Here is a 16,459-nt window from a genome sequence, read left to right on the forward strand (position 1 = left end):
GATTTCCAAAGTATTTATAGCAAATGGAAAATCAACTTGAACTTGAACATTTCATACAGCATTTGATCTAATCTCTACCTGACTAGGTATCCTCCTTTCCATTCCTTTTACCTCAACCCTTTATCCAAAGACCAACAGGGACCTTGCACATTTAACCACTATTCATCAATCTCCCTCTACTCTCCTGCAGCATACCTCCCACCAGCTCCAGTTTCTCCCCCGGGTCTCCTTCAGTGTAGAGCTTGGGGTGGCAGCGGTATCCGATCTGGCTGATGAGGCTGGCGGGCAGGGCCACCAGGTCCCTACGGACCAGCACACAGGAGCGGTTCTCCAGGGACAGGGGCATGGCTGCCATCTCTGGCTTGTCCTGGACTGGAGAGGGACAGGTGAGGAGAGGGTTAAATCTGTAGTGTAGGAATTCATAGGGAAGAGTTATGGATAGAACTATAAACCCTTTCTATAGAGAGGGAGGCGTTCACCCTACGTGAAATACAGAGAGACAGAATGACAAAGAGAATGAGAGTCACACACATACACACACTACTATCTAGTCGTGAGGGTGTTTAATAAATTCTAAGTTCCAGATAAGCAATGTGCTGTATCATCATCTTGAGGGACACAGGAGAGAGAGTTACTGGTTTCAAACTTTGGATTCCCTCCCAAAAACTTCCCATTAACCTCAAGATACTGTACATACAAACACTTACACCAGACACGTCCACACACACCAGATGTGCTCTCACACACACACACGTTTCTTCTTCTATCCTTGTGGGGACCAAACAATTGATTCCATGTAACGGCTGTCAATGTCGTTCTCCTCCTCAGACGAGGAGGAGCATGGATCGGACCAAGATGCGGATTGGTAAGTATTCATGATTTAATGGCAAACCAACAAACACTACAAATTAACAAAACAACAAACGTGACTAACCTGAAACAGTCCTGTGTGGCCCAAACGCTGACACAGGAACAAACACCCACAAAACACAAGTGAAACCCAGGCTGCCTTAGTATGATTCTCAATCAGGGACAACGATTGACAGCTGTCTCTGATTGAGAATCATACCAGGCCGAACACAAAATCCCAACATAGAAATACAAACATAGACAACCCACCCAACTCACGCCCTGACCAACTAAAATGAATACAAAACAAAGGAAAACAGGTCAGGAACGTGACAGAACCCCCCCCTTAAGGTGCGAACTCCGGGCGCACCAGCACAAAGTCTAGGGGAGGGTCTGGGTGGGCGTCTGTCCACGGTGGCGGCTCTGGCGCTGGTCGTGGTCCCCACCCCACCATAGTCCACCCCCGCTTCCGTGGCCTCCTCCCAATGTCCACCCTCCATGTCAATCCCACTATACTAAAGAGCAGTAGCAGACTGAGGGGTAGCACCTGACTGAGGGACAGCACCGGACTGAGGGGCGGATCCTGGCTGGCTGGCTCTGGCGGATCCTGGCTGGCTGGCTCTGGCGGATCCTGGCTGGCTGGCTCTGGCGGATCCTGGCTGGCGGAAGGCTCTGGCGGATCCTGGCTGGCGGAAGGCTCTGGCGGATCCTGGCTGGCGGAAGGCTCTGGCGGATCCTGGCTGGCGGAAGGCTCTGGCGGATCCTGGCTGGCGGAAGGCTCTGGCGGATCCTGGCTGGCGGAAGGCTCTGGCGGTACCTGGCTGGCGGAAGGCTCTGGCGGATCCTGGCTGGACGGCTCTGGCTGGTCCTGGCTGGACGGCTCTGGCTGGTCCTGGCTGGACGGCTCTGGCTGGTCCTGGCTGGACGGCTCTGGCTGGTCCTGGCTGGACGGCTCTGGACGCTCATGACTGGCTGACGGCTCTGGCAGATCCTGTCTGGTTGGCGGCTCTGGCAGATCCTGTCTGGTTGGCGGCTCTGGCAGATCCTGTCTGGTTGGCGGCCCTGGCAGATCCTGTCTGGTTGGCGGCCCTGGCAGATCCTGACTGACGAATGGCTCTAGCGGCTCCTGACTGACGAACGGCTCTGACGGCTCGGGACAGACGGGCGGCTCTAACGGCTCGGGACAGACGGATGGCTCAGACGGCGCTGGGGAGACGGATGGCTCAGATGGCGCTGGGGAGACGAATGGCTCAGATGGCGCTGGGGAGACGGATGGCTCAGATGGCGCTGGGGAGACGGATGGCTCCGATGGCGCTTGGCAGACGGCCAGCTCTGACGGCGTTGGGCAGACGGGCAGTTCAGGCGGCGCTGGGCAGACGGGCAGTTCAGGCACCGCTGGGCAGACGGCAGACTCTGGCCGGCTGAGACGCACTATAGGCCTGGTGCGTGGTATAGGCACTGGCTGCGCTGGAGAGGAGGAAAGCTCTGACAGCGCTGGACAGGTGGAAGCAGCTGGAGAGAGAACCCGGAGAGACAGCCTGGTGCGGGGGGCTGCCACCGGTGGACTGGTACTTGGAGGTGGCACCGGGTATACCGGACCGTGAAGGAGGACACGTGCTCTTGAGCACCGAGCCTGCCCAACCTTACCAGGTTGAATGGTGCCCGTAGCCCTGCCAGTGCGGCGAGGTGGAATAGCCCGCACTGGGCTATGCTGGCGAACCGGGGACACCATCTGTAAGGCTGGTGCCATGTATGCCGGCCCGAGGAGACGCACTGGTGGCCAGATGCGTTGGGCCGGCTTCATGACATCCGGCTCGATGCCCAACTTAGCCCTACCAGTGCGGCGAGGTGGAATAGCCCGCACTGGGCTAAGCACGCGTACTGGGGACACCGTGCGCTTTACCGCATAACACGGTGTCTGACCAGTACGACGCCCTCTCACTCCACGGTAAGCACGGGGAGTTGGCTCAGGTATCCTACCCGGCTTTGCCACACTCCTCGTGTTCCCCCCCCCAATACATTTTTGGGTCTGACTCTCGGGCTCCCAACCGCGTCGCCGCGCTGCCTCCTCATACCAGCGCCTCTCTGCCTTCGCTGCCTCCAGCTCCGCCTTGGGACGGCGATATTCCCCTGGCTGAGTCCAGGGTCCTTTGCCGTCCAGGATCTCCTCCCATGTCCATTCCTCTTCTCTCCATTGCTTTTGTTCTTGCCGTCCTTCTCCAATCCGCTTGGTCCTGGTTTGGTGGGTGTTTCTGTAACGGCTGTCAATGTCGTTCTCCTCCTCAGACGAGGAGGAGCATGGATCGGACCAAGATGCGGATTGGTAAGTATTCATGATTTAATGGCAAACCAACAAACACTACAAATTAACAAAACAACAAACGTGACTAACCTGAAACAGTCCTGTGTGGCCCAAACGCTGACACAGGAACAAACACCCACAAAACACAAGTGAAACCCAGGCTGCCTTAGTATGATTCTCAATCAGGGACAACGATTGACAGCTGTCTCTGATTGAGAATCATACCAGGCCGAACACAAAATCCCAACATAGAAATACAAACATAGACAACCCACCCAACTCACGCCCTGACCAACTAAAATGAATACAAAACAAAGGAAAACAGGTCAGGAACGTGACATTCCAGTTCAAAATCATATTTTCCCCAACCCCTAACCCTAACCTTAACCCCAACCCTAGTTCTAACCCTAACCCTAACCTTAACCTTAACCCCTAGCCCTAACCTTAACCCCAACCCTAGTTCTAACCCTAACCCTAACCCTAACCTTAACCCCTAACCCTAACCCTAACCTTAACCCCAACCCTAGTTCTAACCCTAACCCTAACCTTAACCTTAACCCTAACCTTAACCCTAACCTTAACCCCAAACCTAACCCTAACCCCTAACCCTAACCTTAACCCCAACCCTAATTCTAACCCTAATTGTAACTCGAACCCTAAACCTAAGCCTAAAATAGCAATTTTCCTTATGGGGGCCAGCAAAATGTCCCCACTTGTCTGAGTTGTACTTCTGGTCCCCACAAGGATAGTAAAAACACACACGCTCATGCGCATGCGCACCCGCATGCACACGCACACGCACACACACACACACACACACACACACACACACACACACACACACACACCACTCTCAAATATCCCACAATGTCACCCTGGGGTGCTCTGACTGATTGCAGATAGAATGCTGAAACTTTAGACTTGGACAAACCTGTCCAATAGCAATGCCTTGAGCAGCAACAAATATGAAGCACTGCAGTAGGGACAGTGAACTGTGTGTGTGCATTAGAGTTGTGATAAAGAAGCTGTTGTTGGTCACGATGTACAGTGAAATGTATAACTTCATACAGCGTTCCCAAATGCCTATATAAAGTCCCATAAGCAGTGGCAACCTGTCATTCAGTGCCTGTTTTGAGCCCCACATTTTTAGCAACACAATTTTTCCATTAATATGTGTCACATATCAGTTTGCAATCAATGTAAAAAAAAATATCAAATACATTTCATTGAGTTAATATACCCTCCATACAAACATGGTATTTTTTATGCTTTCTTGAGTAAGGCAGCTCCAAAATGCAGGGGTTTCAGCCTAGCTCAGTGCTTTCTGTGGTGTTGAGGCAGCCAGCGGAAAATACGGAGCGTGGGGTTGGTAATGTTCTCTAGTTGCGGCGTGATTGGCTCAGTGTTCTGTCACTCATGATGACACTGCGTCACTGCCAAATCTAAGGGTAGAGCTCGAAAATTCAAGTCCCTTGGGTGCTGCCATAGAGTTACATTAGAAGTGCCCATCCAAGAAGGCTCAAGATCATTGGCCACAGATAAAATCAAGTTATATATACAGTAGCTTTGTTTGGACTGATCATGTCAACATCATACATTCAAATTCTTAGCTAGCAGTCATCATCATGAATCAAGTCAAATCTACTGGCAAATCCTTTTTTATCCTTGTCATATGAAGAGAAATAATGGAAAGAAATTCTAGATAAAACAATGCTCTTCGGCCATTGGACATAAACATTACACAACCAGTTCTAAATCGCAAATTCAACTATGAAAGCAATCACTGGCCTGCAATTCAGTGGGGTGGGTGTATGGTCCCAATTCTGGGTTTAAGGGTCTCTTTTCCAAGCTTAAAATGATAAACATTCAACATTAGCCATACTGTCAATCCAGCATGATTTCTGCCTCTCTCAAAACAACTGTTTACTCGGAACTGGGAAATCAGACTTAAGTGAGTTCAAGACAGCTGGGAACTCGGGAAAAAACGAGCTCCAACTGGGAAAATAAGTTTGGAACGGTCATCCAACTCGGAATTGTAAGTCGGGAACTCAGGCCTCTTTCTAGAGCTACGACCTGAAGATCACTGACATCATCATGATTCTACCTTGTACCCCCCCAGAGTTCCCAGTTGTCTTGAAAGCCCCATAAATCCAGAGAATGCCAGACTTTGATGACAAAGTTTGATGACAAAATTAGTCCACGAAGGACTGTCGCGCCACCTTCCTGTTCCAAGTGAGCCCAGCACAACAAGGTAAGTCCAAAAATGTCTTGTATGCTGCTGCATAAATTATGTAATATGCCAGGGAGATATGTATACTGTAGATAAGAAAGTAATACCAAGTGTATGTTGTGTAGTAAGCTGTCAGTAGCCCATGTGCCTCACCCTAATAATTTGGTCTATTTTCCCTTCTTAATTTTGCCTACTGTTCTGACTTGGTGGTGCACATGTAGCCTATAACCTGTTTTAGAGAAATGTTATCATTGAATATTGTAAGAGCTTTCATTGTCTGCTTATATGCCCCCTTTATTTATTCTACGGTTCTGACTTGGTGTAAAGGGAGAACACTGTAAGAACGGCCCATGTTCTGAATTCTGTAGCTGTACATTCAAAAGTGCTGAACAAATAGTTAAATATTGACTACGTTCGTCCTAACTCGCTCATTAATGTCTTAATCGAAATTACAGATTGCCTCTTATCTGCTTGTTGTCCCCTTATGCCATAGTTTGTACATCTCAATTGTCAGTAGAAACCACATTTGTTTAAGCAAGTCAGCCATATCAGCTATGTTTTTTTTTAAAGGCAGTAAATGTGGCTGAACTGTTTCGCTGCCAAACAAGGCTCAGCTGATAGCCAGGTGAAACAGTTGTAAGGTGTTGGGACTCTGCTGTTGGGACAGCTTTATGTAGGCCCTAGCAGTTTGTGGGCACCGTTTGTCACCGTTATAGTGCAATTAATCTATTGTTTAGTGTTGTGTAGTGGCTTTGCTGGCATGCATCCCCCAACATTGTTTTTTGTTTTCCCCACCAAGATTTACATGCTAAAATCACCACTGACTATAAGCATGACATGATGCAATGCTAATGTTAAGCAGGCCTAAATTATGTATATCATTTATGACATGCTATGAGATGCATTATATGAAACCCATTTTATGAAGCCACATGTGACATTATTTATGACACATCCGTTCATGATTTTGTAAGAACAATGTATAGGACAGCCTACAAAACTGGCACGCTTGGATATCAAATGTGTTACCTGATACAAGAGTACTAACCTGATCCATTCTCCAGCTCACATGCAACATTTAGTAATACGTTTCTTAAATATTGCCCCCAAAACCATTTTTCTACATGGCTGTTTTTTTCTGTATAATATGCAACATATTCTTTGATTCTTACATTTCAAAATGAAAGGAATATTGCTTCATTTGATTCATGAAGTGAGATATTGCAAGGGAACCTTCGCTTTGACATCAAAGGATATTCTCATGCTAAGAGGTTATCAGAGAATTGGGCAGCACTTTATGTGATGCAGTCCTGGAAAGTATTTTCTAGAAAACCACAATTTTTAGCATGTAGTTCTAAGGTAAATACCAGGTAAAAGATATACAGTAACAGACAACTGCATTATCAAGCAACAGTTGATACTTACTTCCGTATGGGTTAGCTGAGCGCCCATAGATCTGACTGTAGGCCTCTTCCGTGATCCCGTCGTACGGCTCTTCCTCAAACTCCTCATCCTCGTTCTGGTAGGAGGTGGGGCTGTCTGTGGTGGGCAGGCTGGAGGCCCCAGGACTGGACCTCTCTCCCCCGGCCACTGGGTAGGGCTGCATCCCCGGGAAGATGGTGGTCCCGACCGACCCTGTGTAAAACAACGAGCTCCCCCTGGAGAGCCGCCCCCCTAGCTCAGATGAAGAGGACCCTCTCTTATGATGACTCAGGCTGGGCAACCCCAGTGGGGTCGGATCGCATCCCTCCAGTTTGATCTTCCGTGTGGGCAGCACCAGGGAGGGGGACCAGCCCTGCGGCCCCAGGATGGAGGTCCCTGCCCCAGCCAGGGTGTTGTTGCTGGGACTCTGGGGCTCTGAGCCTGGTTGCTGCTCCTCCATAGCGGCCGTTTGGGAGTCGCAGTGGGGCGAGTTGGCCTTGAACATCAGGTCCATGCCCCGCTCCACAATATGCTGGATCTGAAGATACCCGGCGGTGTACATCACCACCAGCTGCTCGCTGGCTGCCATGGTCAGCTTGCCCGTGTAGCAGAAGGATAATATCAGCTGGAAGCAGGCGGGAGTCACCGATGAGGGCAGCTCGAACTGGCTCTTGGATGAGCCGCTGAACAAGTCTCGGAAGTAGAGGCTGCTGGCGGCTAGTACAGCCCGGTGGGCCTTAAAGGGCTGGCCTTTAACCAGGATGGAGACATCACAATACTGGCCCAGCAGGCGCTGCTCGTTGAGGGAGCCCAGCACGGTGCTGCCGAAGCTGGGGATCTCCACGTGGAGCAGCTGGGACATGGTGGCGGAGGAAGAGGAGGAGGAAGAGAGGCTTTAAAGAGTCACCACAGACAAGATCAGTGAGAGGGACATCTGTAGAAGGAAAGGGATGGATTAGACAAATTGGAAAAGTTGAGAAGAAAGGAGGATACAGTTCAGTGTGTGAGAGACAGACAGCAAAAAGAGAGGTGAGACAGACAAGTGAAAGTGATGTGTGAAAGAGAGGCTAGAGTGGGGTGGGGTGAGAGAAAGAAAGAGTGAAGTGTGAGAGAGATCAGGAAAAGAAAGGTGAGAGAAGAGTGTGTGAACAAAGAGAGAGAGAAAAGAATGTGGGAAATAGACAGAAAGAGAAAAAGGCAGAGGAAGCTATTTAAACACATGAACATCAATTCATTTGAATGAGGGCATTGTAAAATACCAATTTTAGTTAAGATGGCTTGATTTCACAGAACTATAAAAAGCTGAAATTCTTAAAATAATGCTAAAAAAATCTAATTTTCTGTAAAGTATGAAATAATTAAATGATGTCATCATTTGGCAGACCTCGCTGAAAACATAGAAACTGCAGAAATATTGTATAAAAAAATGAATGAATAAATAATGTTCCGTTAATATGCAAAGTAAGAATTCAAAGTAGTAGAATTCAGTGATAAAAGGAAGTCAATATAACCAGTGTAATGATATAATTGACACATATTATTCAGACTCGTAAGTGTGATCCCTTCACTTTGACTGTATAAACTAAACTGTAGCCAGCAAGGAAACACATGCATAATCCCTGGAAACACATAACTTCGGAGACACAAATAAATATAACTTTGATAGCTCCCTTTACAATAACAACCAGTTACAGGAATACAAGCTCCCCAGATGTATTTGCATATGCTCCTTCATTCCATGAACCTTATCTTTGTGTTTTGCTTCCCCACTCACTCGCCAGTTTCATTATTGAGCAATGCTGCAGAAAGGTTTCCAGGAATACAAACTGAAAAGTGTCATCCCTCTCTCCTGACTCCGCAGACACACGCACATCCCTCTCTTCTCTTCTCCTCTTTCTCGCACACACATGGATGGACACACATAGATACACACACACACACACACACACGCACACACGCACACACGCACACACGCACACACACACACACACACACACACACACACACACACACACACACACACACACACACACACACACACACACACACACATCCCATCCATCGCAGACAGCTCTGACCTGTACATCCCAATCCTCAGGAAAGGAGAGTGGACACACCATGAAGCTTTCACGCGCCAGCACCAGAAAAGAAAGCAGGAGGAGAGAGAAAAAAGCACTCTGTTGCTCTCTCTTATTCTCAAAGCCTCACTCTCTGACTTTATCTTGCTCTCTGCCTCACTTAGAGCTCGGAGCTTTTCTCCCTCCCTCGGTTTTCATTCTCTCTCTCAAAGCTTTTCTCCGTCCCTCCGTTTTCTCTCCCTGTCAAAGCTTTTCTCCCTCGCTCTTTTCTTTCTCACTCTCCTTTTACTCTCCCTCTCTCTCACCTTCTCCCTCTCCCAGGGCTGAATTCAACAAGTGCTGCTGCAGCTGGAGAGAGCGCATCAATGATGAAAGGAGTGGGAGGCTCTCTGTGTGCAATCAATGCAGCATCTATACATATGTCATAGGGAGAGGGAGGGATGGAGCGGGAAAAAAAAACAGGGTAGAGTTACAGACAAACAGAGACGGAGACTGGGTGGAGGGGGGTGGGGGGAGTTGAGACAGAGGGAACGTCGCAAAGAAAGGCAATTGCGTTGTAGCAACTTCAGCTCCTATCTGAACCTAAGCAATTGCCAAAAAATAGAAAACGTCATAAAAATAGCAAGTTAATAAAATGAGAGTTGAATGAGAAAAAAGGAAGGAGAGAAAAGGAGTTAATTATATGTCTGAAATGTGCAGTTGAAAGTAGCCCTGTCATTCACCCTGAAATCTCCAGTTTGATGCAAGAACATATTGAGAATGTGACTCATACTTAAACAGCTCATACCACTACTGATTCTGAATGACGGAAAAGATTAAACTTGCTAGCGTTTGTGCAAGTATCACATTGGGAGTGTCTGTTAAAACTCTGTGACTGTCTCTTGGGGGATTTTAAACATGAGTGAGTGAGTTCTCCAAGTGAGATGTCACTGAGTTCACTATGTTAGCTTGTTCAGGTAGACAGCTCCCTCTGTTGTCTGGTTGCATTTTTGGACAGGCACTGAGCAGGTCTCCCGGACTGCTGTTTGTCGGTGGATTAAAGCGGGAAAAAGGACCCCAGACGTCATTGAGTGTGACAGAGGAAAGCCCAGGGAAACGTTAGACAGCAGCTTACTGTACAGAGAGTGTCTCTGCTAAGGACTGTGAAGGAAGCTGTGAACATAAAACAACCATGACACAGATTTTCAGATTGACACACGTAAGAGAGAGAGAGACTGAGAGAGGGAGAGATGAAAGGGAAAACTGAGTGAGAGGGATAGAGAGAGGGAAAGAGGGAGAGTGTAGTGTGTGGGCAACATGAAGTGTGTGTGTGTGTGCCAATCCTTTTTCCCCTCTTAACATTTGGCATATTATGAAAACTTGTAGATTCACTGGTAATTTACTCACTGCTTAGCAATGTAAACAACACCAGCTAGAATACACTTGTTATTCTTGTCATGTGGTATTTCCTCTCTCTCTCGGCCTCTCTCTCTCCCTCTCTCTCTCCCCTCCCTCTCTCCCTCTCTCTCCCTCTCTCTCTCTCCCTCCCTCCCTCCAGCCAGACAACAACCCAGCCTGCCAAATGTAATGCAAATAGAGATATCCAAACTGGGCAAACTTCTCACTTCACATCCCCACAGGGAAAGACATCACCCCCTTTCTCTTCCCCCCTTCCTCTCTTCATATCACGGCACTTTCCCTCTGAGCTGCTGTCTTTCTGCCAATTAATGCACACAGGGCTGCAATGCAGTGAGTCCCACGCGCGCCACAGCACAGAGAGAAGTGAAGCATGCTGGGTATAGAGTCTACAGACATGCATGTACGTGCCAGCCTGGGCAGAGAGGGGGAGGGGGATCCAGAAATATGTTGAGTCAGGCAGATGGGAGGACACAGCACTGCGCACAGCACACCAGCTCTGAAACAGCCCACTAAATTTAGACTTTGTACATCTCTGATAACAAATATAAAGAAATGAACTCCGTCAACCGGCTGTCTATGTCTGGCTAATCTTGGTTAAATCAACCGGCTGTCTATGTCTGGCTAATCTTGGTTAAATCAACCGGCTGTCTATTTCTGGTTAATCTTGGTTAAATCAACCGGCTGTCTATGTCTGGCTAATCTTGGTTAAATCAACCGGCTGTCTATTTCTGGCTAATCTTGGTTAAATCAACCGGCTGTCTATTTCTGGCTAATCTTGGTTAAATCAACCGGCTGTCTATGTCTGGTTAATCTTGGTTAAATCAACCGGCTGTCTATGTCTGGCTAATCTTGGTTAAATCAACCGGCTGTCTATTTCTGGCTAATCTTGGTTAAATCAACCGGCTGTCTATTTCTGGTTAATCTTGGTTAAATCAACCGGCTGTCTATTTCTGGTTAATCTTGGTTAAATCAACCGGCTGTCTATGTCTGGCTAATCTTGGTTAAATCAACCGGCTGTCTATTTCTGGTTAATCTTGGTTAAATCAACCGGTTGTCTATGTCTGGCTAATCTTGGTTAAATCAACCGGCTGTCTGTCTGGCTAATCTTGGTTAAATCAACCGGCTGTCTGTCTGGCTAATCTTGGTTAAATCAACCGGCTGTCTGTCTGGCTAATATTGGTTAAATCAACCGGCTGTCTGTCTGGCTAATCTTGGTTAAATCAACCGGCTGTCTGTCTGGCTAATATTGGTTAAATCAACTGGCTGTCTATGTCTGGCTAATCTTGGTTAAATCAACCGGCTGTCTGTCTGGCTAATATTGGTTAAATCAACCGGCTGTCTGTCTGGCTAATCTTGGTTAAATCAACCGGCTGTCTGTCTGGCTAATCTTGGTTAAATCAACTGGCTGTCTATGTCTGGCTAATCTTGGTTAAATCAACCGGCTGTCTGTCTGGCTAATCTTGGTTAACCCAGAACTAAAATCTCATGTAATTTAGTCAGATTTATGTTTACGTGGTCTGTCCACGAGAGATTAATGTTTGGCTGTCGTGTGCTCTGTGTGTGTCTGCTTGTGTCTGTGAAGTTGAGAGAGGGAGCGTGATAGAGATAAATATATATATACTGTATATTTCAATATATATATTTGAGAGAGAGAGAGAAACAAATAGAGTACTTGTGTCAGAGTGTGTGTGTGTGTGTGTGTGTTTGTGTGTGAGCAAGTGTGTGTGTCCACGCCCGTGCGCTGCTGTACGTCAAAGCCTCATTGACAGCTCCCTCTCTCTTTTTTTTTTACTAGGTGTGTTTTTATAATCATGTCTTTATGTGTCACTGTGAGTTATGAGTAGTCTGTGTAGTTTATGGAACGGGAGAATTGAATGCTGTTACTGCTCCTACCAACGGTATTGGAATGTGTTAATCAGGGCTGCACTCTGGTTGCTGGTGCTGATTATTTGTAATAGCAGGCTGGAGTATTTTAATATGCAATGCAGGCTTATAGACCAGATGGTATAGGTCAACCCTACTCCCTACTCTCCACACACACAACACTGAAATTATACAAGTTTAGAGAATATGCACAAAGTGACAATATAACACAAAACATGTTTTAAAGCACAGCAGCACTTTTCAATGTTTGTAATGGGAGCTATTGTTTAAACCTGTGATGATTCTATGTCCCTTTGATGAGTCCATTCAAATTCTATACAATATTAAACTGAGGCAATATATGCTAAAAGCTTTCCAGTGCAAAGTCTATAGCCACTGCTATAACGGTGAGGCTATACAATCTCAATATGAACAATCCATCTCTATAAATATTCAGATACTGCAGTTGTTCTCATGTCTAAAGTGTAACAGACAACAGATTCCATCCACGTTGTTGAGACGGCCGACTCCCTGGCAACAGTTCTACCAATCGGGACGGACTGACAGAGCGTCTGCCACGGCTCTCGTTGATGCATTGAGAGAAGAGAGAGAAGAGAGAGAAGAGAGAAAGAGAGAGATGTCTGAGTGCTTATAGCTGCTTATAACGCAACATCAGGCTTTGCTTGACTTCTCCCCTGGGATAAGTTGTCTATACAAAGTCAATGTCAGATCATTTTTGTTTGTCGTTGGAATCGGCTTATGAATCACCGGCTTATGTAATATGGATATAGTGATTTATTTGTTGGCGATATGATATTGTCTAGATTTTTTTTCTAATCTGAAGCAGTGCACTTAGACTAAAACTCTGGATGGAAGGTTTTGTCTAACATTGTTAGCCAAGTTCCAAGTTTTTTAGCTGTCTCCATGATCTCGTTGTAATCACAATGGGAACATATACAGCACAACATACAGTGTAAACGTATAGTGCATAATACATATTTATCATACAATGCATCATCCACATATTTCTTACCTCGTCTGGTGCATATGCTTATTGCAGTAACTAACTACCGTCAATTCCCTCAACCTAAACACTAACATTTCAACCACCCTCCACTTGAGTCCCTCTACACAGGTTTCTGACAGTGTACTCCTGTAGTGGTACCTGTCTCTATCCCTCAGTAGCAGAGATGAGGGGGTAGACTCAGAAGAGGGACTGCCAGTGAGTTCTAGGCAGGCAGACTGGTGTTAGACTAATGGACTCCAAGTGGGCGTAGGAGGTAAACAAACAAACAGTCACAGCAGCTGCGTCAGCCCCACTGACAATGACAGCAGGACATCAGGGCTTTTAGAAATACAGCATGAGAAAGAGGGGGAGAGAGAGAGTGAGAGCGAGAGAGGCACAGTGAGGAATGTGACAGATATTAGATGCAAACTGTAGTAGGCTATATGCATATCGAAATTGGAAAGTGAGCGAGAGAGTGAGAAAAATGTATTATATAATAAACACATACAAATTCCAATTGGCTACACTTAAACTCTTTAACACCATCCTCAGCTCTGGCATCTTCCCCAATATTTGGAGCCAAGAACTGATCACCCCAATCCAGAAAAATGGAGACAAATTTGACCCCAATAACTACTGTGGAATCTGCTTCAACAGCAACCTCAAGTAAATCCTCTGCATTATCATTAACAGCAGACTCCTATATTTCCTCAGTGAAAACAACATCCTGAGCAAATGACAAATTGGCTTTTAGACCACGTATTCACCCTGTACACCATACCTGACAAACAAATAAACCAAACCCAAAATTATTCTCATGCTTTGTTGATTTCAAAAAAGCTTTTGACTCAATTTGGCATGAGGGTCTGCTATATTAATTGATGGAAAGTGGAGTTGGGGGCAAAACATACGACATTATAAAATCCATGTACACAAACAAGAAGTGTTTCTGTTAAAATTGGTAAAAAAACACACAGATTTCATTCCCCAGGGGTGAGACAGGGATGCAGCTTGAGCCCCACCCTTTTCAACATATATATCAATACAGCAGCACCTAGCTCGTCTGCACAGATTCTGTTAGACCTGGCCTCTGACAGTGAATCTCATTAAGACAAAAAAAAATATGTTCCAAAAAAAGGTCCATTTGCCAGGACCACAAATACAAATTCCATCTAGATACCGTTGCCCTAGAGCACACAAAAAACGATATCTACCTCTGCCTTTCACAAAGCTGTGAATGATCTGAGTGACAAGGTCAGAAGGGCCTTCTACGCCATCAAAAGAAACATACATTTCAACATCTCATTTAGGATCTGGCTAAAAATACTTGAATCAGTTATATAACCCATTGCCCTCTACGGTTCTGAGGTCTGGGGTCCACTCACCAACTAAAAATTCACAAAATGGAACAAACACCAAATTGAGACTCTGCATGCAGAATTCTGCAAAAACACCCTCCATGTACAACGTAAAACACCAAATAATGCATGCAGAGCAGAATTAGGACGATACCCACAAATAATCTAAATGCAGAAAAGAGCTGTTACATGCTACAACCTCCTAAAAGGAAGCGATTCCCAAACCTTCATCACCTACAGAGAGATGAACCCACAGAAACGTCGGCACAGCAATCTGGTCCCTGAGCTCTGTTCACAAACACAAACAGGACAGCAACACAATTACACCCAACCAAATCATGAGAAAACAGAACAATTATTACTTGACACATAGGAAAGAAATAACAAAAAACAAAGCAAACTGGAATACTATTTGGCCCTTAACAGAGAGTAACCAGTACTTATCTGTCTATTTATTTTCCCTTTTGTACTTCAACTATTTGCACATTTTTACAACACTGTACATAGCCAGTAATCTAACATTTGAAATGTCTCTATTCTTTTGAAACTTTACTGTTGTGTATAATGTTTAAAGTTAATTTCTGATTAATACATTTATTTAACTTTTGTTAATTATCTATTCCACTTGCTTTGGCAATGTAAACATGTTCCCATGCCAATAAATCCCTTTGAATAAAGCCCTTTTAGCGAGAGAGAGAGAGAGAGAGAGAGAGAGAGAGAGAGAGAGAGAGAGAGAGAGAGAGAGAGAGAGAGAGAGAGAGAGAGAGAGAGAGAGAGAGAGAGAAAAGGCATTAGAGTGTGGGCTATGCCACTGCTTATAACTAGCTATAAGTTAAGTATAACTATAAGAAATCTGAGACATGTCAAATAAATTATATCCAGCTATGCATTTTGTTTGCTTACTTGCTAGCTAAGTGGCTAGATGTCAAAATCAAGCTTCTTGGTTACAGCACAGACATTAAATTCCCTTCCGGTAATACTGTATACCTCGGTATGAAATGGTATGACGGTATGAAAATCTGGATACCTCCCAACCCTAGTGTGTGTGCATGTGTGTGTTGTGTGTGTGTGTGTGTGGAGTCACTGTGATGTAAGTGTGCACTTAATACTTGTGTGTGTGTTAGAGAAAGATGCAAGTCAGCATTTCACAATACCGTTTACAATACCGTTTATTCTGTGCATGTGACCAATAAACTACCATCTAGAAGGCGGAGACAGTAGAGATGCATCAAAGCTGGGGCCGAGAGACTGAAAAACAGCTTCTATCTCCAGTTACGTAACGAGGTAACGAGTGGAGGACAGAGGAGCCTCTTAAAGAAGAAGTTACAGGTCTGTGAGAGCCAGAAATCTTGCTTGTTTGTAGGTGACCAAATACTTATTTTCCACCATAATTTGCAAATAAATTCATTAAAAATCCTACCATGTGATTTTCAGGATTTTTTTTTCTCATTTTGTCTGTCATAGTTGAAGTGTACCTATGATGAAAATTACAGGTCTCTCTCATCTTTTTAAGTGGGAGAACTTGCACAATTGGTGGCTGACTAAATACTTTTTTGCCCCACTGTATATAGCAAGCCACGGCCACCTGATTCACTGTCTGTTGTAGTGATCAATTTTCATGAATGGGGTGGTGTACCTAATAAAATGACCACTGAGTGTATATATATTTACATTCTGGACACTGACATTGCTTGTTCTGATATTTCTAAATGTATTCATTTAATTTCTTAATGCGATAACATCAGCAAAATATGTGTAAACGACCAATAAAAATGAATGGAACTAGTCAATCCTAATAACAGCTACAGTAAGATGACAGTCACATAGAGTATATGTCATATACCCTGTGAGAATCCGGTGTAACAATCAACACAACAGATATGTACATGATTCTTTGGCCAAATACACAGGGCATTCATTGAGAGACCTTCAAAGGAAGTATCTGTATTATAA

At 45.4% G+C, this 16,459-nt stretch overlaps 1 protein-coding gene across 5 annotated transcripts in view; it reads right to left on the bottom strand.

Annotated features, from left to right (window-relative positions):
* Window positions 1-16,459, bottom strand: part of LOC139543985 (nucleus accumbens-associated protein 2-like) — a 41,139-nt gene that overhangs the window by 10,401 nt on the left and 14,279 nt on the right. For 2 of the 5 annotated variants that reach the window (XM_071350617.1, XM_071350614.1), the window contains exons 2-3: window positions 6,807-7,737; window positions 196-372 (exon numbers count right to left, since the gene is read on the bottom strand). In XM_071350617.1, the coding sequence (XP_071206718.1) occupies window positions 196-372; window positions 6,807-7,665 (1,036 nt within the window). In that variant the 5' untranslated portion in view covers window positions 7,666-7,737. The other 3 variants (XM_071350616.1, XM_071350615.1, XM_071350618.1) reach the window with 3 other exon arrangements.

The sequence above is a fragment of the Salvelinus alpinus genome, chromosome 18 (genome assembly GCF_045679555.1).
Source record: "Salvelinus alpinus chromosome 18, SLU_Salpinus.1, whole genome shotgun sequence".
Lineage (NCBI taxonomy): Eukaryota > Metazoa > Chordata > Actinopteri > Salmoniformes > Salmonidae > Salvelinus > Salvelinus alpinus.